The following is a 23,089-nucleotide window of genomic DNA, read 5'->3' as shown; positions in this document are numbered from 1 at the left end:
AGGCTCCAATGGCCTCTTACCAAACCAGCTATGTTGTCGAAGCTGGAACTCGTCACGTCTGGACACAGACTCAGCTGTCAAAAGGGTAGAGGCGATAGTCGTCAAAATAGCGCAGAGGCTTGCCAAGGATTGCGATAGCGAGATGGACCAAGCTTTTCGCCGGACCGCTGTTAACAGGGCTCGCGGCCCAAGCATATCCAAAAGGGAGTTGTCCAACTGCTTCGAATGACATAGTCTCTTTGTGAGGCTGTGAAGAGTGAATAGACTTCTCAGTGATGCGTTGAATGATGCTGTGTATAGGGAAACGCCAAGCATGATGAGCGTCGGTAACGAAGTCCACAGCAGGTAGTTGTTCCCCTCCGTTGGTGGCAGCCCACTCTCTGCGTCAGATAGCTTCATGGTGTATAGTAGAGCCGCAATAGTGATGAGGACTGCAACAGTGAAAGCTGACTGCACCCATTTCTTCAAGATGAACGGCACAAATCTGTTCCGACTCCGCCAGGCATCCATGTGCTTTTCCTCAAAGTATGAAATCTGGTCGACAGCTTTCTGGCGGGTATGGAAGAAAAGCATATTTCCAAGAACTGTTGCCGGATCTCTATCCCATAGCATTGTTTCTTCTCTGTAGCGAATGAGAATGAAGGTGTTGATTGAGGCGATGACTGCGAAAAGGGAAACCATAGGGTATCCAACTCGGTACTCAACCTTCAATTTCTCAGCTTGCCTGCGCTCGCTGCCCATGATTTCCTTGCTGTTTTCATGACGTAGACTATAGTGGCCGGCAAGAGGACCCAACTTTCTGACCAGACCGACCATGGAATCATACAGCGCCTCGGTCGTATTCAGTAGACCGGTCTGGCCATTGGCAGCTTTGCTTTGATATTGCGCCCATACTCCAGCGGGCCCGTACTTGAAGTCGCCATAGTTAGATAAGTAAAAACTCGAGCCTAAACCACCAGAAGGAACAAAATCGATGGGCAAAGAGCGTTCGATCATGGTCCAAACGTTGACGCTATGCGGTGTCCTCGATTGGCTTCCCAGTATTCTTAGCCTAGGGTTGATTCCGTCATCCAGAATTTCAACCGGCGAAGTCCAGGCAGTTGGTGAACAAATTATTGCTGCAAATGCATCAATCTCAAGAGATGATGATGACTCAGAGGCGTTTCTCATCGTGAGAGCCGAAAAAATGTACTGTGGGTTCTCCTGAGGGATTTTACGACAAGGCCGATCACGATTAAGCGGAGCGCTGAGTCCCCAGATGGTCTCGTTGCTTTTCGTGGTCCGGTGTGGTAGGTCGTGACACCCTTCAAAATTGAGGACAAGATCGAAAGAGCTGGTAGGCGACTGTACTTCAAAATTCTCCAGCCTCAGGCAGTGCATTTCCGTGAAGAAGCCATCAACAATGACCGTGATGGGCGCATCAGTGGTGCCCCTTGATTTGAATAGTTGATGGGCGGCTTCTTCAGCCACACCAAACGGGTAGCTCAAATTAAAATCGTTGATAGCTCGAGCAACATAATAAACGCTGGAACCGTTCAGCGCCGATGTCGATGAACCGGAATCTGCTGATCTTGAACCTTTATCAGGCGCCTTAAAGGCGTCTAGGATCCGCACGGGGGTAGGCCGTGAGAGTCCAGCCTGTCCGAGATAAAAAAGACTTGGAACGAGGACAATTTGTACCTTGATAAGGAGAGAGATGAGTGTTACCAAGAACACTAGGAGATGTTTCCGGCGGAGTGATTGGTAGAGGATAGTCGGTACCATCATCGAAGGATAGTCAAGGTTGTAATCAACATCGTCCAGGGACTGCCTTTTGCGTAGGATGATCCAGATATTGTACCTCTGAGCTTGAAGATCGACTCTTGCCCAAAGACCAGCCACAAGGGTGAGGACTTCACAACGAAGACGTCAGTTTGAAGGGTTTGCTGGAGCTGGGTCAGTGGCGCAAGTTACTTACCAGCGGTCGGACCAAACCTCCACACAAACGTGAAGCTAGACCGGGTCCTGAATAGTCCATCTTGTTCAAGGGAGTAACATGATACGATGAGAAGGGCGATTGTGGTACATGAGAAGAAGACTGCAAATTTGGCGAGGACGAAAGGTCGCAACCAGTCCGGGCGCCAGGTTCGGCCCTCATCCACGTATGCCTTCTCCTCTGCTCCGATATTGAACCCGCTCAGGCGATTAGGAGATTCACTTGAATGCAATTGCGAATTCGGATGCTTTCGTCGGAGTGAAGAGATGCCAGCATTACCCATGAGCTCGTCACGCTCCGAGGGTTCTCCTTCTCCCACATGCCGCAGGTCAGGGTCGGTTGGGTTCTCTCCTGATGTTTCGTTTTCCCTTTCGTTCGATGGCGTCTCTTGGATCTCGGCTCGGTACACGTGTTGAGTAAAATTTTCGTCGGTTCCGGCAATCGGTTCGTATTCTTGAGAGCGCCGATCATCTTTGGACGAGCTTTGCGCTCTGTTGCTGTGAGATATCATTCTCTTCTTAGAGGTTCATTAACAGAAGCGTGTATCTTCTCCCTAGCTTGTTGCAACTAGGAACGTCCAACGTTTTCCATTTTCACGATCTGGGAAAAGGTATTGGGAACGATGACATGAGGCGGCAGGCTTCTTAGACAGTGGCACGTCACACAAGGCTGGGTTGCCCTCGAATTTTGATGCCAAGTAGCCAAGATCCTACTAAAACTGCAGGTTTCACCTGCGCCATCTCAAGAAAGGGGAAACAGCGGTTCTACGAAGAGTCCACTCGAGCAAGGCTCTATCCCTTGAACACAAGTTAATTGGCATGTGCTCCGCGGCAGCCTGCTTCATTTCCCAGCAACGCGAGCATAATCACTGATGGAAAGATCGATTAGTTTGATCATCCAAGATGAAAGAACTCTTTGCTTTTTAAGTCTATGAGCATAGCACTGCACTGATTGGACGATTCTGATGGGTGCTTTCTGCTGTCCATCGAGGGTTGAGTACGAAGAATTCACTTTTTACAGGAGCCATTAATGATCCAAATGCTTTGCCAGTAGTTGCCCAAGTCCCTGGCAAGTGCGAACGAGGGCTCAAGTTGGAAGTTGTTGGTCCCTCGCCATGGGTAAGTAAGGTTAGTAGTATGGCACATCCAGTCATCGCATCCGATGAACTTCGTGATGAACCTTGGGAAAGCAGAGAGGCGCAATGGTAGGTCGGAGCCTATTCCATAGCCAAGCGCGTAGTGCCTTATCCAAAGGTAGATAGGGTACTAGTAGAACTCCGTCTGTAAGCTAGCGGTGGATCTCTGGCTCCCGCTGTTGCTATCCGTTCGTACTCCGTACGAATGCCTACACTCGCTGGCCCAACGTGAGGGACCCCCAAGTGTTGTTACCCTAGGGTTATGAAGAGTTTATCAAGGCATCGCCAATGGCACTCATGTCCCTTCGGACCCTTTGGTTGAACCTGAAACGCCCAATTGATGGACTCTTGAGCTGTCACGCTGGCGCTAAACATTTCCCATGGTTATCGAGGCTGATAGCTTCAACTGTTTCGCACACAGGAATATCACGAGTCGCCAACTTCACGAACCATGCTTATTCCGACTCGCCGAACTGTTAGAAACGGGGCTGTCATTGAAGAATCAAGGTTCCGTAGCGGGTTCGACTTGGCCCACAGTAAGCCGAATATTGAGACCCGTACCCCATCGTGTTGCAGTAGTTTTCGACCCCACGGGACCCATCAAGGTCTTCGTACCTCTGACAGTATAGCACGATTCAGAACTCAGTCAGCATGATTATGGTCGAATTCTTCAGCCAAGCAACTTCTGTAGCCTATTCCATCCCGTTATTTGTCGGCGACAGCTGCCTTTTGGGTACAACCCTGAATATTGCTTAGGACCATGGGTCCAGGGCTTTGAAGAAATGTCAATCGAGAAGAATATCAGATTTCAGATACAAGAATGCTCAGACCCTAGGCCGTCAGCTTCACCGCTTGGGAGCTCTTCACACTCACTCAAGTTGACAACTTGTGACTTCCCAAGATGAACCTCTCGTGCCGGGCTCTATCGAGTGTTCAAGCCCACCCTGTCTCGCGGTGGATCAACTCAGCTTACAGCCCAAGAGCGACAGTTGAGAGTTCTCGTGATGATTTTGCCTGTTTCTTCCCTTGGCCCCATCGCTCTTGCAGGGTTGTTGTGAGGCCCATTCTAGGCAGCTTCCTCAAGTTAGGTGAGCGCTACAATGGAAGCAGATGCATCTCGTAGTGGCCTCGAAAGTCGAAGTCCCTCTGAGTTATATAAGCCTCACGAACCGCCAGTTTGTAGGAAGCCTCATCTCATCATCATTACCATCACCTCCATTCATCTAACGCACGGTTTACTACAGAGCTTCATCCCATCCACCCCTCAAACATCTACACAAGCTCCCTCTTCCTCAGCCATCAGCCCCAATCCCCCAAAGACCACCACAAAATGAAATTCACAACCTCAACCGCCATCATCGCCCTAGCTGCCTTCTCCCCTCTAGCCTCAGCCGCCACCTGCAGCCACTCACAGAACCGCTGGTCCATCACCGCCAGCGGCGTCGATGACGTCCCCGGAAAGTGCGGCGGCCTCTGGGACAACCTCAAGCGCTTTGGCGCCTGTGCCGTCAGCAGTCCCAGCTGCGGTGGCAGCAACGGCAACCTCGCCTGGACTTTCACCAGTGGTGTTGGCTGTAACGCCGGCATGGTTGAGTCTACCTGGTGGCAAGCCACGAAAAACCAGTTTGGTAGCATTTCTTGCCCTTAGAAAGGGCATGTAGAGACGGATGGTTTGAGGGATGCCGGAATGGTTCAAAGTGTTGGAGGAGGACTCGATTGTCGAGTACATTAGCGGCTAGAAGCTATTCATGGTGGAAATCTGCCCCGTACTACAGGGTCGCCATAGTCAAGGAACTAGAGTTGTAATTATTGGTCCGTGATAGAGAATTCGACCTTTCACTCCCATGATAGATCATTCCGATTGACAAGTCATCTCATAAAGCTTCCACACGTTGATCCATGCGTCTGATATGCACGAACTATTGACTCATCTTCAGACTATGTTTTAACTTCATACTACTTTCACAATCTCAGACTGCGTTCTATCTCTGAGGTTTCGGATGAAGCTTTACATGCTACTCAAGTGCCTGAAAGTTAGACCAGGCGTCCACCTTACGGACTGTCTCTCACTGACGATCCCCTAGAGATTATTTTACTCGCTGCCGTTGACGACGACGACGATTATGATGATGACTAAATTAGTAGATCACCCCTCATCCCAAGAGGTTCATCGGCTCCCATGCCGAGCAGGAACTACAAGGCCCCCAATGCGGACCGTCTCCGCCAGCAAAATCCGCTTTCCGGCATCGGGTCAAGGTGCGGCCCTCGTCAAAATTATTCCTGATACCGCACTTGCAACATGTCCATCAGCATCGTCTCTGCAGATTCCATGGGTGGTTGCTATCCCAAAAGACTGGCATCCTGATCTTTTGGAGTTTTGCCATGGTGGCAGTTGGAGATAGTTGATGTTCAAGATATTTAGTTGCTGTTACGTTTTGGAATGTTTAATGAGATTAGAAGAGGTTCTCTGTGTAGGTGAGAAAGATGTTACGTGGTGTGAAAGGGATCCAAACTCCGAAAGTTAGGATCCGAGCCGGTATTTATCTCGATTCGAAGCCACCCCAAAAGTGATGATGTTGTCATAAAGATGATTAAAGACAGTGATTCAGAGACTTTCTCGTCTGGCGGATCACTTTCGGGTGAATGAGCTCTCCCGCCAGGTCACGACGTGGTGTTGATCCAGAGCAAATAAGACATGAGGCGATAGATTCACTAGCTGGAGGCGCAGGCAGCAAGCACAAGTAACCAACAGTCAGCGCTTCGATTCTATGTCACTGCCTTTCTGATTTTCTTCTGATTAATTGAGAAAAGTTGAACATTATCGCAGTAGCTCCATGAAGTGCCCGACCACTGGCTACGAAGCTGCCGTTCGATCACCTCTCATCAGCTGGTGAACTTGAGACTAGTCTTTGATGGAGTATTCACGGCATTGGCCGGTAATCGAGGTGGCGGGCTTTCTCAAATGATACTCAGCCAATGATCAGATAAGCGCCTTTCGTTCCGCTCTGCTGTCAAGATAACTTTCTTCGTATAGCTACCCTAAGTATGTAATGCGAGCACTTGATCTTTTCTCTCTCATGATGCTCTCTACATTATGGATCTCAAATCACCCAACTTCACCCAGCCGTACCTCTCCCCGTCCTCATCATACCCCATACCCATCAATCTCAACCGCCCTCATACAAGCCAACAAGAGAAATCTAGGCATCCAAATCACGCACCACTGGCACGGCCCGACATGGACACCCTGTCGCCCATAACCACGAGAGCAGGGCCGGTCGCCGTCATTTCGACAGACCTGTATCGCAGGCTCGACCGGCATGTGGTTTCCGTCCGTGAAGCATCGGCAGCATGTCCAGAAGCAGTGCTCCAGGAAGACTTCGGGTGGATCGAGAGCTGCGAATTCTTGGAGGGTCAGGGGCTCCATTGTGAGAGACGTTTCGTTGTATGAGTAAGTGAGATGTCGTGCAGTGTGTGTTTTCGGGTTGAATAGCAGATCCAAGTTGGATTTATTGTAGGTGGAAGACCGAGATGATGGTGTCTGTTGGAGATGGAGTCTCAAACCTGCTGTATTGGGTAGGATCGTGGCGGTATTTGCAGTTATCGGGGGCGCTCAGTCAACCGTTGACACAAGGTCATTTTAGTTCAAGAGTAATTAATCCATGAGCGAGACTTATTTACACGTTTTCTTCAAGACTCAGAGGCTTTGGTCGTTAGGTATGTCCACTCGTCATGTGTCACAGTCAGCCACTGTCGACTCACCACAACCTCGGACCATCATATCTGACCAAGAAAGCTCGCGAAAGCATTCGATATTGTTGAGGGATAGAAGGCCGGTTTTGTGTATCCGGCAATTCAAGATGTTTAGGCGGAATACGCATAGTAGGTCGTCTATAAGCTGATCGAGCTTCACCTTCATCAGCCTCTTTTCATAGATAGGACGTTGAGATTCAATATAGGCGTGAACATTCCGATGCTCATACTCCCGGTCCGTATGCCAACAACGGCGAGGATATGACATTTAGTCATAAGCTGTATCAATAGCATATGTTCACATATGTTCAAAACTTAGGTTGAGTCGTGTTGAAGCTTAGTGAGACTCGTCACTCCTTCTTTGAAAGAGTGAGTTCGAAACTAAGTATTAACTAGCTAACTACGAAATAGTCTACCGTAACTATGGCAAAGCTTATCGCGTCGCTCATTTCCCTAACTACACCCGCCACCTCTACGGAAGATCCCCCAAGTCCATAGGATCCCAAGCCCCAGCGGGCCCAAGAATCGTACAACACCGACTAGGTCCCTTGTGAACCCGCCTCGTCCCGGCATTGGGCCTGCACCCGCCGGGGCTGCAGCAGTGCACCATTGAGAATTTCCTCTTGGGCAACTTGTTGATCCATCCGCACTTGCCGCACTTCCACACGCACCTCCCCTCGGAGATCAGCGCTGCCGCCGGGGCCGTTGCCGCGCCGGCTCACCTAGAGTTCGAATTGCGCCGGCGTTCCGGGCCAGACCAACTCTGTCGGCCCAGGCACGTTGCTGTTGTCGTTCATGGTGCCGGCGCCGCCTTGGTTTTGCTGGGGATCCTGGCTTGGACCAGGTTCAGCGCCGTGGTGATGAACTTGGCAATGTTCGTGAGGGTTGCTCTGGCTTTCTGCGATTGCGATGTATTGTATGTAAAGTGTGTTGCTTGGTGTACTTTCTGATGTGTGTCAGTGGTCTTTGTAGAGATCTTGCTTGATGTTCTTGTTAATGCGTGTAAGTGGTTGCTGTGAAGAGGTTGATTGTGATTTGTCTGTCTGCTGATGAGCTCTGGTGATGAGAATCCGCATTACTATTAATCCCGCGTAAGGTTTGCATTTATACTCATATACATTGCCTTCAAAGAGCTGAAGCAGTGCCGCAATTCCATGGGAGAGTTGCATAGACTCATTACTCGGAACCGCTGTGATGAGTAGAATGTTGATGATGTGACTCTCCTTTGATGACTTGCTCCCACTATGTCCAAACATGGTATGAATGGTTCAGTATAAGATGAGCTACCAATATGGCCATTAGGTAGATTAAGGAGCCTGGAGCATAATAGAGGAAGCCCTGGCTCCCTACCCTGAAATCACTGCATAAAGTCTTCCAATATGGTACAAACATCGTTGCATGTCTGCCTTGAAAAGGGCAGTGAGATTGGGCTTACGACAGTCAAACAAACCAAGAATATACAGATACAATGACTGAACCCGGTGAGATATGGGTCTATACAGACAGTAGTGTATGATGTAGTTCCCTGAGCAAAAAGCTGTTGAACATCATGCAAAAGCAAAAGATTGCGTCGAGGGGGAATCGAACCCCCCGGCTCCCCGACGCTGCTTGATGGCAACGGAGAATTTTACCACTAAACCATCGACGCTGATGTGATTGATCGTGACTCTAAGTGAGTTGCTGGCTTCTGGCAAAGTCTGGGATTCTATGGTCATGATTTGAGGGTTGTGGGCTAGGTGTGGGGATAAGTGAGGGCTGAATGAGATCTCCGGGCCTCAGCGGGTCCGACTTCCCGAAGCGGGGTTCTACTTTCGGGCCGATGAGAGCGGAAGATGTTTAGGAAAGGAAGTGGAACGTAAGGAATGTGCAGCTGAGGGTGGTCTCAAGGTCGGGGCCGTTGCAAGAGTAGTTGAGAGAAAGAGAGAGAGATCAGGTATAACTTCAGTTGATGGGACTGGGAATGGTTGCTGCACAAACGCAAGAAGGCCAAGATCGACAATGCTTTACGGTCAAGTGCCGAACGGCGGCACCGGAACGGCCATGCAGGGCTGATCAGTTGGCCCAAACGGGGCCATCCGTGTGCCGAGACTGGTTCAGCTTGTGGGGAATCAGTCATCCACGGTGACACAGCCCAAGCAAAATGCACGTTACAAAAGAAGGATGAGCAAACATCAAAGCGTAAACAGACAAAACAGAGAGTTCCGTCAACCGATGTGTGCGGGCATGAGTAAACGATGGGCGGAAACAGCTCTTCGACTCGTGTTGCGTCAACACCATTAGCATTGCTGTGTTTTTTGCCTGCAGCCAAGCAATCCGTAGGATGGTCAAACAGGAAGGTGTAGTGCGGTGCGCATCTCGCGCAAGCTTTTGGCTGCCAGTCTGGGGTTCTTCAGGTCTAGTGCAAATAGAGTGATGGAGAGAGGCAAGGGTGTTTATCGACTAGTATGAGTGGGAAAACGGGGCAGAGTGAGTTCGTCGGGGAAAAGATTGGCATGTCAAAAGACGCATCATACACGGTAGAGAGGATATGCGGCGTGACGAGTAGATCGCGGGTGGTCGTTGACTTAGACTCTTGGCTTGCTGAATCATGGGCGAATGAAGGCAGAGGGATCGGTGACGTCGCGGCGCATGTGAGCGAATTGGAGGGGTGGGAAGAGGTAGAGGAGGGGTTACAGCAGGGCACTCTTCCGAGGGTTGGATGGGCATGCAGTAGTTGAGTAGGTCAAGCCGTGATTGGCGCGGGCTCTTTTGCAAGGATTGAATACGTGCTCGTCTTTTGGGACAATAGACGATGGAGGATGAGTTGGGAGGGCGAGGATGGGATGTTCGGACCAAACGATGCGAAGCGAGGCTGCTGGCGAATGTGAGACGGTGTGAGCTAGAGATGAAGAGACGAAAAGGCTATTGGCGGGTATGGGGAAAAAGGAGGACGGGCCTGGGGGATGGAGTGCCCCGAAAGTCTGGCGGACCGCAGAGGAGGAGGGCGGAGGGTGGTGGGAGAGTAAGAAATCGAGGCGGAACGTAGCATACCTACCTCCTAAGAGGCTAAGGTAGCTTGAAGACAGCGTGAGTGATCAATCAATTGAGTACCAGCCACTCCGGGAGAAGCCCGGCAGCCCCGGCGAGTGCGACGTCTCACTTGAGTTGTTGATGCTATTTGAATTTTGCACAATTTGTTGAGAGATCCTAGGTCAGCCGCAGTCAACGTATTCAGGTTGATTGCAGCTAGTCATAAGGTACCTTAAGTATTCCTGGAGTGCCGCCAGGGAGTAGGTAGGTAGAGTTTTCGTTTTCCCGGACCGGATACCAGCAGTTGTTATTGCCATGGATAGCGAGAGCGACTGCAACAACACGGGCGTTGATTGTCACCTTGTCATTCTCTGGCGGAGCAAGGGACGGGCAGAAAAAAACAAAAAGAAAAGGAAGAAAAAACATTGCGACGAGACCAGGGTCCAAATTTCCCTAGTGGTAATGGAAAGGAACCTCAAGGAAAAAACAAAACGGTGGATTGGCTAGCTGAGAACCTGGAGACTGGAGACTGGAGACTGGAGACTGGAGACTGGAGTGGAAGTGTGGAATGTTAGTCGTAGTGGGAACCGTGCGGAAGTATCCCGGAAGTACCTTTACTGTGTACTCTTGCGCCGACTGCACTTGCCTCGCCCAGAACTTACTGTGTAGTGTGACGAGGGAAGGAACGGGACGAATGTGGAGGAACTTCGGGATCCTTCTCTCTTGCCTCACCTCACCTCACATCACCTCAGATGTCACTATGTACCATTCTTAAACAGCATTCAAGAAAACACCATACCATCATCACATGACTTGATGACCAGACGTTTCGAGAGATTTCAACCACATTCAACCCTATCAGAGCATCGTACGTAGAGTTCAAGCTGCCTACAGATACAGCATGTCAACAATACAATCATGACTCGAGCCGGCCTCTCCACGACAACCCGAAAAAAAAAGTGGGCGGTGACGCCGCCTCCTCTGGGCGCCGAGCCTCCAAATGGAGTTGGCGATCTCGCGAACTGGCTTGGCCAGCAACCTCGCGGCACAAAATCACGCCGCCAATGCTTGGAGCCTTGGAGGACCCAATCCAAGTCGCACAAACTCACCAAGAGCTGTCAAAATGGCACCAAAAAGACACCGGTCAAGCTTTTGCCAACGGTTCGTCAAAAAACTCCAAGAAGGACAAGACTCTGTAGGATTGACACAAGTAATGGACCCTTACAGATATTCCATGGCAAATCGGTGCATACACCAGATCCGAAATCTGGGGTTTTCAACGACATGCGTTGCGAATGAGGGGTTACTGCAAGATGTATCAGTGGATTGATATCATGTCAATCAAGAAGCGACACCGTCCGTCGCTCAACCCGGCAGAAAGAGGCTCAATTTTTCGACTCCGCCCAACGGCGCTTCATCTTATGCCAACCTAACCCTGTCTGTCCGTATGCGACTTTTTTCTGTGCGACAAAAGAGATTAACCGCCTCCCGGGGGGATTACGACACCACGCGGCCAGTCATGGCAACAAGTCGGTCACTTTGGGTACATCCTTGTTTTGAGCCGCTTGGCATACATGGGCCATTCACCGTCTGGAACCGAGCACCGCTGACACTATCGTCTGTACCCTCGTCATTGGGCTCCTTTGTTATCCTCTGGGAGTTTCGCCTCTCCTCTCAGTTGCCCCCAACCCATCATGGCGCTACAACGTGTGAGAAGCATGCGTGTCGCATTCCCATCGGTCCCGAGGGCCGGTCGCCAAAACAATGAAAGATGCGAATTTCAGAACAGGGTGCCTTACGGATACACAGAGAGAAGGATCTGGCCCGTTGCAGTGGAACGTGGCTCTGGGCAGCATGTCTCACACGACGTGCTCCCTAGTCCCTATCGTATCGTATCGCATCGCATCCGAGGGCGTGTGCGTGCTACTTGAAAAGCTGGGACAAGACTAGCCCGTAATCAGCCATGGTTCATCCGCAGGGTGTCTAGTGTACTGTGTAGATGAGCAGACATCAAGAACCTAAGCAACCCGATCAACCCTGCCAGACGAACCCAAATCTGAGGCGCGATATCGGTAGAGCCAGTGAGCCACCACTGAGGCAACCTTATTCCGCGGATTCGCATCCCCTAGAAGCTGCTTTCTTGTCTTTGAACTTTATAGGTGTAGCAAGTCAAGTGCGGGCAGAATACAACCGGAAGACGGCACCGGCACCGTTCGAGTGATGGATTGGCAAGGTTTACTCTGTATCCGTACGGCAAGCCGCAATGGAAGGACGACGACGACCTTATCCCGTCGGTACTTCCGAGGTACCAGGCACCCACGTAAGCAAACCCCCCAAGCCATGCCGCCATGCGCCTCCCACCGACGGCGGACAGCAGGAACCACTGGGAACGCAGCCCGGTAAAAAAGAGCAGAAAATGGTTCTTTCTCTCTCCCACTTGCGGCTTGCCTTTCAGTGTACCTAGGTATTGCCCCCCAGGCTTGCCAGGTCCACGCCCCAGTGGTACCCCCCACCATCTGGCGCTAAGCGGGGCCTGGCTTTTTTTCTTGCATGGATCATCCTCTGCTATCAGTACGCCAACATCTTGGCTGTCTTTTCCCTGCGACATACTTAGGTTCCATGAACCCCGAAGCTTTTCCTAGTTTCTGTCGCTCTTTTTGTTCATGTAAATCCTCGAGGTCTACCGATACTGAACCTGAGACTCTGTCGACATTGTTCCCAGGACGTCCATTGTCGCGACATCTTCAGCCAGAAGTCGCAATCCCGAACGAGGCGCACAAGAAGCCGACCAACGCGCACGAAGAGGCAACACCCGCTTGGTGACCTCATAGCTCCTGGGCTTCGTATCCGCTTCTCTCACTTTCCTCGACTCGACTCGACTCGACTCGACACCACCCGATCCTTTCCTTTCCTTAGGCCCATCTGCCTCTTGGCACGCCGACTTTTTCCTCGAATGCATCGAGCCATCCTCGCTCTCGGGACGCAATCCATCGATTGGGGAGTTTCGCGCCCTTCGCCAGGCCCAGCTTACATTCCTTTTGCTGCCGGCGGTTGAGCGACCCCAAATAACACGGCTTGCGACGAATTCCTAGTATTCCAACAACGCCAACCGAACAAGCAACACACACATAGAGATACCCTCCCAATTCCGCCACCATGGCGTGGGATCACCTCTCAATCACGAAGCCGCACTTGGTGTACATCATCTTGGGCGGCTTCACCACACTTTTCATGCTGTGCTCCTCCATCATCAAGGAGAAGATGTACATTGGTGAAGCTACCGTTGCCACCATTTGCGGTATCATCTTTGGCCCCCACGCCGCCAATCTGATCGACCCGAAAAGTTGGGGAAATGTCGACTTGGTCACCATCGAATTTTCCCGCATTGTTCTCGTCGTCCAATGTTTCGCCGTCGGTGTCGAATTGCCAAAGTTCTATATGGAGAAGCACTGGAGATCAGTTACCCTTCTGCTGATCCCCGTCATGATGTTTGGCTGGCTCATTGTCAGTCTCTTCATCTGGTGGCTCATCGACCCACTGTCATGGCTCGAGAGTTTGGTCATTGCCGCCTGTGTCACTGCCACCGATCCCGTCTTAGCCTCTTCCGTCGTCGGTAAGGGCAAGTTCGCCAAGCGAGTCCCCAAGCATTTGCGAGATCTTTTGTCGGCAGAGTCCGGCTGCAACGACGGCATGGCCTTCCCTTTTGTATACCTCGGAATCTACCTTATCCAGGAGCATATGGATGCCCGAAAAACGACATTTCACTGGATTGTCTACACGATTCTCTATGAGTGCATCTTTGGCGCCATTTTCGGCTTCCTCGTTGGCTACATCGCACGTCACGGCATCAAGTATGCAGAGGAGCGCGATCTGATTGATCGGGAGAGTTTCCTGGTCTTCTACTTCGTGCTCGCTTTGTTCTGTGCCGGTGCTGGCAGTCTGCTCGGTATGGACGATCTACTAGTCGGCTTCGCAGCAGGTGTAGGTTTCTCAAACGACGGATGGTTCTCTTCAAAGACGGAAGAGTCTCACGTGTCCAACGTTATTGATTTATTGATCAATTTGGCATATTTTGTCTTCCTGGGAACCATTATCCCCTGGGAGCAGTACAACAACGTCGCTGAGGGTATCACCCCCTGGCGATTGGTTGTAATTGCCATTTTTGTCATCTTGTTCCGTCGCATTCCCGCCATGCTTATCTTGAAGCCATTCATACCGGATATCAAGACTTGGCGTGAGGCAGTTTTTGCTGGTCACTTTGGCCCCATCGGCGTCGGTGCCATTTTCGTCGCCATTCTAGCTCGCGCTGAGTTGCAGTGGGAGACGCCCGTGCCGCTTTCCGACACCCCGCCGGAAGACATTGAACACAGAACACTCGTTGCGGTCATCTGGCCCATCGTGACATTCCTGGTCATTTCGTCCATCATTGTTCACGGCTCATCCGTCGCCGTGTTCACTCTCGGCAAGCGCATCAACACGTTGACAATCACCATGTCCTACACCACCGCCCCCGAAGACGGCCCTACCTGGATGAATCGCCTGCCGAGAATCTCGTCGCAGTCTCGATCGCAAGCCCGAACCATGTCCGACACCGAAGGCGAGGAGCTGAAGATGCCCGAGTTCCCGCCTGGCACTCTGCCCCCAGTAGGCTTCCCTGGCGCTTTCTTGAGACGTCAAAAAGACGAAGATGGATCGAAATCTCGCGCTCGATCAACCTCAAGGAAACGCAGCAGCAAGAAGAACAAGTGGGACGATGGTATCGGACCCGGCGGACCTGTTTCCCAATCTGCCATCTTCCCCACCAAACGCGAGCCGCTCCTCAACGAGAAGGATCCCCAATCACCCGACGCCGAAGGCACTACGACCCCTAGGCGCGATTCTGAAAGAGGTCGCGCGAGAGACCCGGAGAAGGACGACGACGAAATCACGCCATCCCCCGATGAGGGATCTAGCCGAACGCAAACGCCACCCAAGATCTCCATCTATGAAGAAGGAGACAACTTGGTGGTCGAGAATGAGGATGGAGACGTACTGACTGTCGAGCGCTCTGAAAGCAGAGCAGAGGCAGTTGCGGAGGCTGAAGCTCATCATCGGGTACCAGTCGAAACCGACATGTCGGCTATTGCGGCTGCTCAATCAAAGCAAGGCGAAAAGTTCAACTGGACCCTGGACTCGTTCAAAAAGAAGGTTGGAGATGTGTACACATCAGAAGTGGAGAAGCGCAAGGAGAAGAGCAAGTCCGACAGACGGCATGAGCCAGCTCGAGCGTTCCAGTTCGGTAATACCGTGAGTTTCTCCAGATTGGTGATGTACGGAACAAGAAATTAACAAGTGCATAGATTATCGTTGAAGACGAGGATGGAGAAGTTATCAAGACTTACGAGCTGCCGTCGTCAAAGGCCCCCAAGGAACCCGGAACAGGCCTTACCCAGCAAAGTCTTAAGTATCTTGGCATGGGTGGTCTTCTAAAGGCATCAGAGAAGCCTGCGGCTGAAGTCGAAAACAACGGAGAGTCAAGCGCCGACGGCGCCGCGAAGACACCTGCTAAGTCAGGGTGGCAGAAGTACCTGGGCGGAGGTGCTGGTAACGCGAAGAACGCTGCGGAAGGCCAAAAGGAGGATGACCGACACATCAGATTTACGATTGGTGGAGTCGGCCAGCGTATGACGAAGGAGGACTTCATCCGTGAAGTACAAAAGCTTGACGACAAAACCCGGCGACAGGTTGTGGACCAGTCCACTGCTTCTCAGCGCGTAAAGTCAATTGCAAAGGGAGATATCCCTTCGCCGGCTGACAGATATGCCAACATCCCGACCATCAAGATTGGAAGCGATTCCAACGAGAAACGCTCTGGCTCCTTCACCCCTCAGCGGGTGAACACAGCGCCCGCCTTGCCACCTGCGCCTGCGCAACAAGTAGATGCCGAAGGTGACGAGGAGACGGCTGCTGAGAAGAAGCGCAGATTGGCGGTTCTCTCAAACCAGAGCGATGAGGACTTGGACAGCGGAGAGACACCTGCCGAGAGACGCCGTAGGGAGGCTGCACTCGGCTCAAATCAGGATGATGATTCGGATGACGAAGGTGGAGAGAGAGTTCCCCCGACGAGGAGAGGCATCCGATTTGCAGAGAGCACGGTGCCGAGAGGACGCAAGTAGACGGGAGGGTAACGAGGACGGCATAGACTGTGAAAGAAGCATAGCATTGCATTGGGTGTGGTTATATGCATCATGACAGCGATACCTGCATGGGTTTTGACATGCTCGGATGAAAACGAGCAAAAGAGACGTCTTACTGAACGGCCGAGGTTTGTGGTAATTGTATTGTCTATTCTGTGCACATACTTGAGGGGAATGAATAAGGCCTTTCGGTAGATTTCAATTTTATCATTAAATAAATATTGCGTGCTATTAAGTGAATGATGAGCAAGAAGCGACTACAGGTGACGAGATTGGGCTTGCAGATAATGAGAGCGGTGTTTGGCGACAAACGCTCAACATTGCGGGTATGCCGGCCGATATTTCAGACCGGAAACTATGTAACATTCTTTTAGGAGACTGCGATGAACCCAATCCGACGTTTGGACAGAGCCCGAGAGCGCAAAATCCGAAGAGTAGACGCTGACGTCATGTTCGCGGAGTAAGGGCCGAGACACTTCCCTCGTCTCGGGGGGCCGTGGTCGTCCGCCGATGTGGGGCAGAGGCGCAGCCGGGGTGACGGCGTTGGTGGGGCCCGCCCGAGACGGTCGCTCCGGGATGGGGGTGGGGTGGAGGGAAAGCTATCGATATTTAAGTCCGTGGTTTCGTGGTGAGATTCGGTGCTGGCGCAAAGTCCTGCATTACAAACAGCTCAGGGTCGCTCTCATCGTGGCAGGATCCATCGGGGCCATCGGAGCCGTTAGAGCCATGGGGGCTCTCGGCATCGGAAGTGTAGAGGTTGAGGCAGTGAATGATGTGCTGGCTTATCGTTGGCATTACTTGCTTTTGATTGTCGTGAGCTATTATAGAGACGAATATGTGAGTAATGCACGAGTATAAGAACCACTTTATAGTAATTCACTACTTTTAGAGATTATTATAAATTACTACTATAACAAATACGCAGTGAGCGAAGGAATAGGAGAACGACAAGGAGAACGGAAAGGATATTAAAAAGGAGAACAAGGACCAGTCTATAATACTTAGTAATTTCTCATTATAATGAATTGTTATTGGGACGAATACGTGACGAACGAACGAGGATAGAAAACAGCCTATGGTTTGTGCGGCTTTAGACCATTGTTGGTCTGTTTCTTGCTTTCTCTAAGCCGGCAATGTGAGATTAGTGAGATGCTCTCCCCTGTGAATTCCTATAAAGAAGGACGCCCCCGCATCACAATCTTCACCGTATCCCTTGGAATAGTCTGTCCTCTTGGTTCGGCTATCTACTTCGATTCGATTCGAGCCTCTTATAGAGGTATAATAAAGCTAGAAGTCATTGGCATTTCTCGTCCTTTCTAGTCTGCCACATGCCTGAGGCCCATTTCTATCTGTCATCAAAGCGGGCACTATCTTATTCATCAAGCAGTAAGGCCGAATCTGACACACATGACTAACCATAAGTTGCAAACACTTTCCAAACCTGGGCCTCCTACAGTGTATTCAATACCTTGGCGATACGGCAAACCAAGGCAGTCTCAGGCTGACGTGACACCAGCAAACCAAATTCGGGGCTCCCGGCCGGAACGACTCATCAGTCTGCTTGCGAAGTCTTTTAATCACCACGAGCTTGATTGTAGAACAACACTGATTCATGGAAGTCCTCCTTGGTTGTGAATCACTGGCTATTGCTTTCCTCAGATATCATGATATAAAGGAAGGATGTCTAGCCCTCCCACCAAATTATCAGTCCTCCAGATATCAAGCACGATAGTCCTGACTAATTCTCGCGATACTACACGAAGCTGGATCCTCTCTTTCCTTCCCTCGAACCAGCCAAACCGAGCCACAATGTATACCCACCGCCGTTACCGTCACCCTCAACTTACATCTCCTGCCCGCAGCCCTTTCCCTCCGTCGCAGGGCCCGCCCTTCTTTGGTAACCTGCCCCATCCTCAAACCACTTACTATGGAGAACGGCAGACGCTCGAAGATCCTCGACGTGACTACCTAGGCTACGCAGCGCCAAGATGTGACAGGGACAGTGATGACGACCACAGTCACAGCACGCACTCATACACCCACTGGCCTCCCGGCCCCTCGTACTGGGAGGCCACACAACGCGCCCGTCTCCCAGCCCATTACCTACCCTCACCATGGAGAGACACTCACAGGGCCCGGCTGCGCCACGAGAGGGACCAAAGTCCAGACACGCCGTTCGAGATCATCCCAAGCATCGAGAACGACGAGCAGCCCTCGCCAGTCTTCCCAGAAACCCAGTGGGCAAGTGACTCGTCCTGGACGTCCCTACCGACTCCCGTATCCGAGACATTCACCCTACGATCCCCATCCTTTAGCGACGACGACGACGACTCCATCTCGGAACTCCATGATCGCCGACGCCACCCCCGGAACCAAGTCCCCAACTACGTCCGCTCAACGCCCGGATCATCCCCCTTCACATCCCCCTTCACATCCCCATCCCTATCCCCATCTTCAGAGGACATGAACGACCGTAGCGCAACAGCTCAACCTCCAACGCCGCCCCGGCGCCGACAACGTGCCCCGTCCCCATCGCCGCCTCCGCCCTCCGTATCCGCTCATCTACCCGCCTTGCCGTTCCGCCTCAGTCGGCAGGCGGGAAATCCGCACCTTCTCGCCAGGGTTCTCACCCCTCCTGCTTCACAGGCACCGCGGGTCGATACGTGTAGCTTCCCGTGGCAGCCTCAGCGGTGTCGTTGCGGGGAGTGTTTCTGTAGAAACCTGTTGGATCGGAATGGTGGCATTGTGGTGGTTGAGGAGGGGAGGTTTTGTGCTTTTTGTCGCGAGAACCATTGCTGGTATTGAGATGGCGGGTGGAAGAGAGCCGATATTGTGTGTTTAATACCTCTTTACTATAGACTGTAGAGCAATATGGTTTAGGAGTGGAAGCAACTCGGGTTGATTGTAGTTCAGGAGGGCGATATTGGATGGAGAGGTGAAGCAGCATTTCTGTAACGTTTGGAAAGAAGAGCTGAAAGTAGAACCGATTCAGCTCATCTAAGTCACATTCCCTTGTCAAATCTCCTCTCGCTAGCATGTTGAACCATAGCGCATTGCTTCACAATGGCGTTGTCGATCGTGGGCAATGCAATGCTCAGCAAAAGGGGTGGTCGACCCCAAGTTATTTTGCCTCCGAGCAAACGCTCCGGCATCTCATTAGCATTCTAAAAATCACAAAACGGAGCGTCGCTATGATCTGACGGAATGAATTCGATATTATAGCATTTTATACAATGCTGTCGTCTTTCCTATTACCGCCCACCGAGAACGTCGATCTCATGCTCTCTCGATAGCTCTTGCTCCTCGTTGCTTTTGGTCTTTCAACCCCATTCACCTCGACCGTAAAGTATGCATCTCGGCCCTCAATATTACTGTCTGTGCTCGACGTGTCTCTCTCGCTGGTCCTTTTCGACTCTTTAATATGTATCTCCACATTTTTGCTGATGCCTCCCGGTAAAGGAGGTGATTTGTTCAGGTGCTCCTCGCTCCCGGACATGGTGATCTCTGTAATCGGATACTGCGTGTATGGCGGTCGATTCTTCTTCTTATTACTGCTACCCTCCGTCACACTTCCAAGCATGATGCTCCCGGGTGCCGGTAGGTCGGATCGTTTAGCGTTGTCGTACTTATTGTTGGTGCCGCCTCGTGACAGGGTACTCGAGATGGATCCGAAGATGGGTGTAAGCCAGCGCCGGAGCAGGGGGAAGATCATCGGGATGTTGGTGGTGACGATTGCGACAAAGGTCTCGCGAACGGCCCACGAACCTGCCTGCTGCGCGCCTGTGACGGGGTTCTGCGATGCGCACAAGTCAGCTATCGAGACTTGGATATACAACATGAAGATCGGTGTACCGTGATGATGAGCACGCAGCGTAGGATACCGGCCATAGTTACAAAGATACCTCCTGAAAACAGCACAATAAGGCCGAGTTTTTGTCTCAGGGGTAGCCTGGCGCTCCACAGCATCGGTATCGGTATGCTTAGCAGGTAGAAATCTGTGATGACATTTAGACAGACGGTGACGATGATGTTGACCTTTGAAATGGCCGGCTGGCAAAAGTCTGGCTACCCTTTAGTCATTGGCATTCAAGAGAGTTATGTGGTACTTACTGCCAGGGTCTGGGTATATTTGCCAATTTTTGCTCATCGGAAAGCAGCTGAAGATGATGGAAAAGAACACTGCCAGCCATGTTGTCGCGATCAGAACAAACCCCGCGATGATTCGCTTGCGAAAGTTATGCAACCCTTCCTGAGTGACTCGTTAGCTTGAAATCGCATGATTAGTTTCTTGCGCGCTCCATACTGTTAGTCGCACGTAAAATGTGCACATTGCAGCCTTTGCAGGCCAGAGGACGAGGCAGCTGTAAGTAATCCATCCCGCGATTTGTGTCTTCGATCCGTTGACCCTGTGAGTATGATGTTAGACCATGTCCCTCAAAACGATACACCATTCATCACCCTACCTCGTCGAATATTCTTCGCTGTTTGGGTCCAGATTTCTCCGCTCCTCGTCCGTCATGCCATTGTTGGCGAGTCCCTTCCAATGCGCTCCGACGCTGTACGCTAAAGCAGTTTCGGCTGAGTATGTGAACTATGCATCTCCATTAGTGTCTCAACTAATACCATTCACCAGCTGTCGAGAGACTGACGATGATCAGCAGCATGAGGTAGTCATCTGCCTGCAGACGCTTAAAGCCAACAGCGACGATTCTCGCATAGGTCCTCAAGAAGATGACGGCGATGGCCACGCCAAGAAGCGCGAAAGCTTCTGTCGAGAATTCGGACATGTCGTTGGGATCATGTCAACTGGGTACCCCGCGTGGTGCAGGAAGACGACGAGTCTAATGACATGGAGTAAAGAAGAAGGGGAAACGTCGTCTTCAAGAGTAATGCCAGGTGGAGTACTCCGTAGAGTAGGCAAGGTCTGAGGCAGCGAACCCAGATAAGACTCTTGGGGAATAGGTTGTCGAGGGGCCCTGCTTTTCAGCTTTGCAGATCGCAGCTGCTGCAGAATAAACCTAGCAAGGGCGAGTGACCGGGGTCCCGGAATCGGACAGAAGACGTATGTACCTCCATACTTATGTCGCATTCCCCCGTCACCGCGGAGACTTTGACTTGGACAAAAGAGGCATGGGCGGCTCGTGGGAAGTGATGGGAAAGGGTGCGCTTACGTGCATATCTGTTCCCCTCGCTGAAACATAAACCACATGCCCTAGGAAACCCAAAAATACGTGTGAATAGCTAGTGGGTGGTTTGGTTACACATGGCTGACGGAACCGGTCATGATGGTGAAGGTAATGATTGAGACGAAGAAGCGCGAGCAGTTCGGACGATAAGAAGCCCGGGCCAGCGACTTGGAATCCCCGGCCAATTTCAAAGTAGCTTCTTGCACCAGTCAATTGTCTGCTGCACGGATACGTATTTGTACGGAGTACATAGGTAATCAACGAGCTGTCAGGCAGAGAGGCTGAGACAGCTTGTGGACTATTCCACATTACGATAAGTTGCCGAAATGGGCTTGCCGCTATATTCAGGAGAAGTACTAACGGCGGTTGCAAGTCCCGCTCGCCGCTCGCTTGGTGAAGCATCCCCTTCTACAGATACGGACGTGTTATCTTGATAGCATTTGATCGAAAGCTAGCAGACTTCTGTGTGACATCGATGCGGCTCTTCGAAAGTCCAGACTACAGATATGGTCAAGCGTCGGCCTCGTTCACCAGAATGATGCCCAATACGACCAACCCCAATGCTAATGCACGTAGATAATGTCGGCAGATCATTAGCTCAGGGTAATGGCAAGGCAGACACGACCATCTTAAAAGCACATCCATGTTTCTGCTGCAGCACTGGAGCCATCCTGTGTGGCCATCGCCTTGGAATTAGGCTTGAACTTGTCTGTGTATCCTCAGTTGATTGCCCCTTTCCCTATTCCAGGCCTAAATATACATGATTTTTCCCTGGTGTTTTGCTAGATATCTTGACATGAGACTTGTGTCCCAGGAGAATGGCGTTTACACCATATCTGATATTACGGAAGTTCCGAACATCAACTAGCAGCCCTGTCGAATTATTAGTCCGTCATTGGCTAGAAGTGTTATGGGCCAGGGGTACGGTCTTGACTCGCGAGGGTTACATGGCCGTGGGCCAACACATGGGGTCAAAAAGCGCGGCGCCGGGGATAGGACCCTTGTGAGCCGTGTCAACGACTGTGGATATCCTCGGAATAACGAGTGGTACCTGCGTTGAGATCTCCAATAGAAGAGCGACAGTCAGACAGAGAGGCTATGGTAGTCTTGATAGTATCCCGAAGATTGATGAGCTGTTGTACTTTACCATCCAATAGGCTCAAACCGTCTTGAGGTTCTTAAACTACGTACCGCCGTGACGGTGTCCCCACCAGTTTATCCTGGAGAAACAATGTCTCGGCACGAGCTCTGACTTCAGCAAACTTCACTCTTACGGTCAGAGAGCACCTCGTTTATCTATAAACTGGTCATGGCCACAAACCTCTCAAATCGACGCAATTCGATCTGCAATAAACAGCCTCCTTGTCAAATTGTCAGTGTTGCGCAACCGGCGTATTAGACATGACAGGCAGTCCTCCTCCGCCACGAGTCCACCACGAGTCAACGGCCCTGCTGCCATCCCATCTAGCTCAGTGGGTCTTTATCTTCGTGCTAACAGTAACTTGTCATCCGGGGAACGGCTCCGGCTGTGTCTAAACGTCAGGGCATCCTTGACTGTGCCTGAGCGCAGTTCCCATCGAACCCCCTCATACGGGATTCTTCGAGACTTGATCACTATTTGTGCCGCTATTTTGTCAGCTAGTAGAATGCTCATACTCGGACAATGCTGCTCCGCTGCAAGCCGCCGGCCGGCAAATTGATGGACAACTCCTTGAAGAATTGATAAATGCCGTGGGAGATGGAAATAGCAAGGGGGGCATGCAGAATTCCCTGCCATTGACGAATCAGCACTCAATATTGCCCTTTCGGATATGGTACCCAAATCCACGAAGGATGCAGATGCCAGAAGACCAAC

At 51.3% G+C, this 23,089-nt stretch overlaps 3 protein-coding genes and 1 non-coding gene across 4 annotated transcripts; 2 read left to right on the top strand and 2 right to left on the bottom strand.

Moving 5' to 3' along the window:
- Positions 1–4,440: 4,440 nt before the first annotated feature.
- Positions 4,441–4,758, top strand: N0V96_011944 (uncharacterized protein; the record flags this gene model as incomplete). The annotated part of the gene is made up of 1 exon (XM_053193873.2): positions 4,441–4,758. One exon carries the CDS (start codon positions 4,441–4,443, stop codon positions 4,756–4,758), a length of 318 nt encoding a protein of 105 aa, XP_053048818.2.
- Positions 4,759–8,429: 3,671 nt separating this feature from the next.
- N0V96_011943 lies at positions 8,430–8,511 on the bottom strand. The gene has a single exon. It is a non-coding gene; the product is annotated as a tRNA-Gly (tRNA).
- A 4,517-nt stretch (positions 8,512–13,028) lies between these two features.
- CNH1 (Na+/H+ antiporter) lies at positions 13,029–16,027 on the top strand (the record flags this gene model as incomplete). Its single annotated transcript, XM_053193872.2, has 2 exons — positions 13,029–15,158; positions 15,212–16,027. 2 exons carry the CDS (start codon positions 13,029–13,031, stop codon positions 16,025–16,027), a joined length of 2,946 nt encoding a protein of 981 aa, XP_053048817.1.
- A 3,247-nt stretch (positions 16,028–19,274) lies between these two features.
- N0V96_011941 (uncharacterized protein) lies at positions 19,275–20,835 on the bottom strand (the record flags this gene model as incomplete). The annotated part of the gene is made up of 4 exons (XM_065759450.1): positions 19,275–19,841; positions 20,352–20,454; positions 20,512–20,639; positions 20,698–20,835. The coding sequence occupies 4 exons, from the start codon at positions 20,833–20,835 to the stop codon at positions 19,275–19,277; spliced, it is 936 nt and encodes a 311-aa protein (XP_065611904.1).
- Positions 20,836–23,089: the final 2,254 nt, after the last annotated feature.

The sequence above is a fragment of the Colletotrichum fioriniae genome (genome assembly GCF_027942845.1).
Source record: "Colletotrichum fioriniae strain IMI 355084 chromosome Unknown scaffold_20, whole genome shotgun sequence".
In the NCBI taxonomy this organism is placed as follows: domain Eukaryota; kingdom Fungi; phylum Ascomycota; class Sordariomycetes; order Glomerellales; family Glomerellaceae; genus Colletotrichum; species Colletotrichum fioriniae.
Note: the sequence above shows the minus strand (reverse complement) of the source record. Positions and strands in the feature narration are given on the sequence as shown.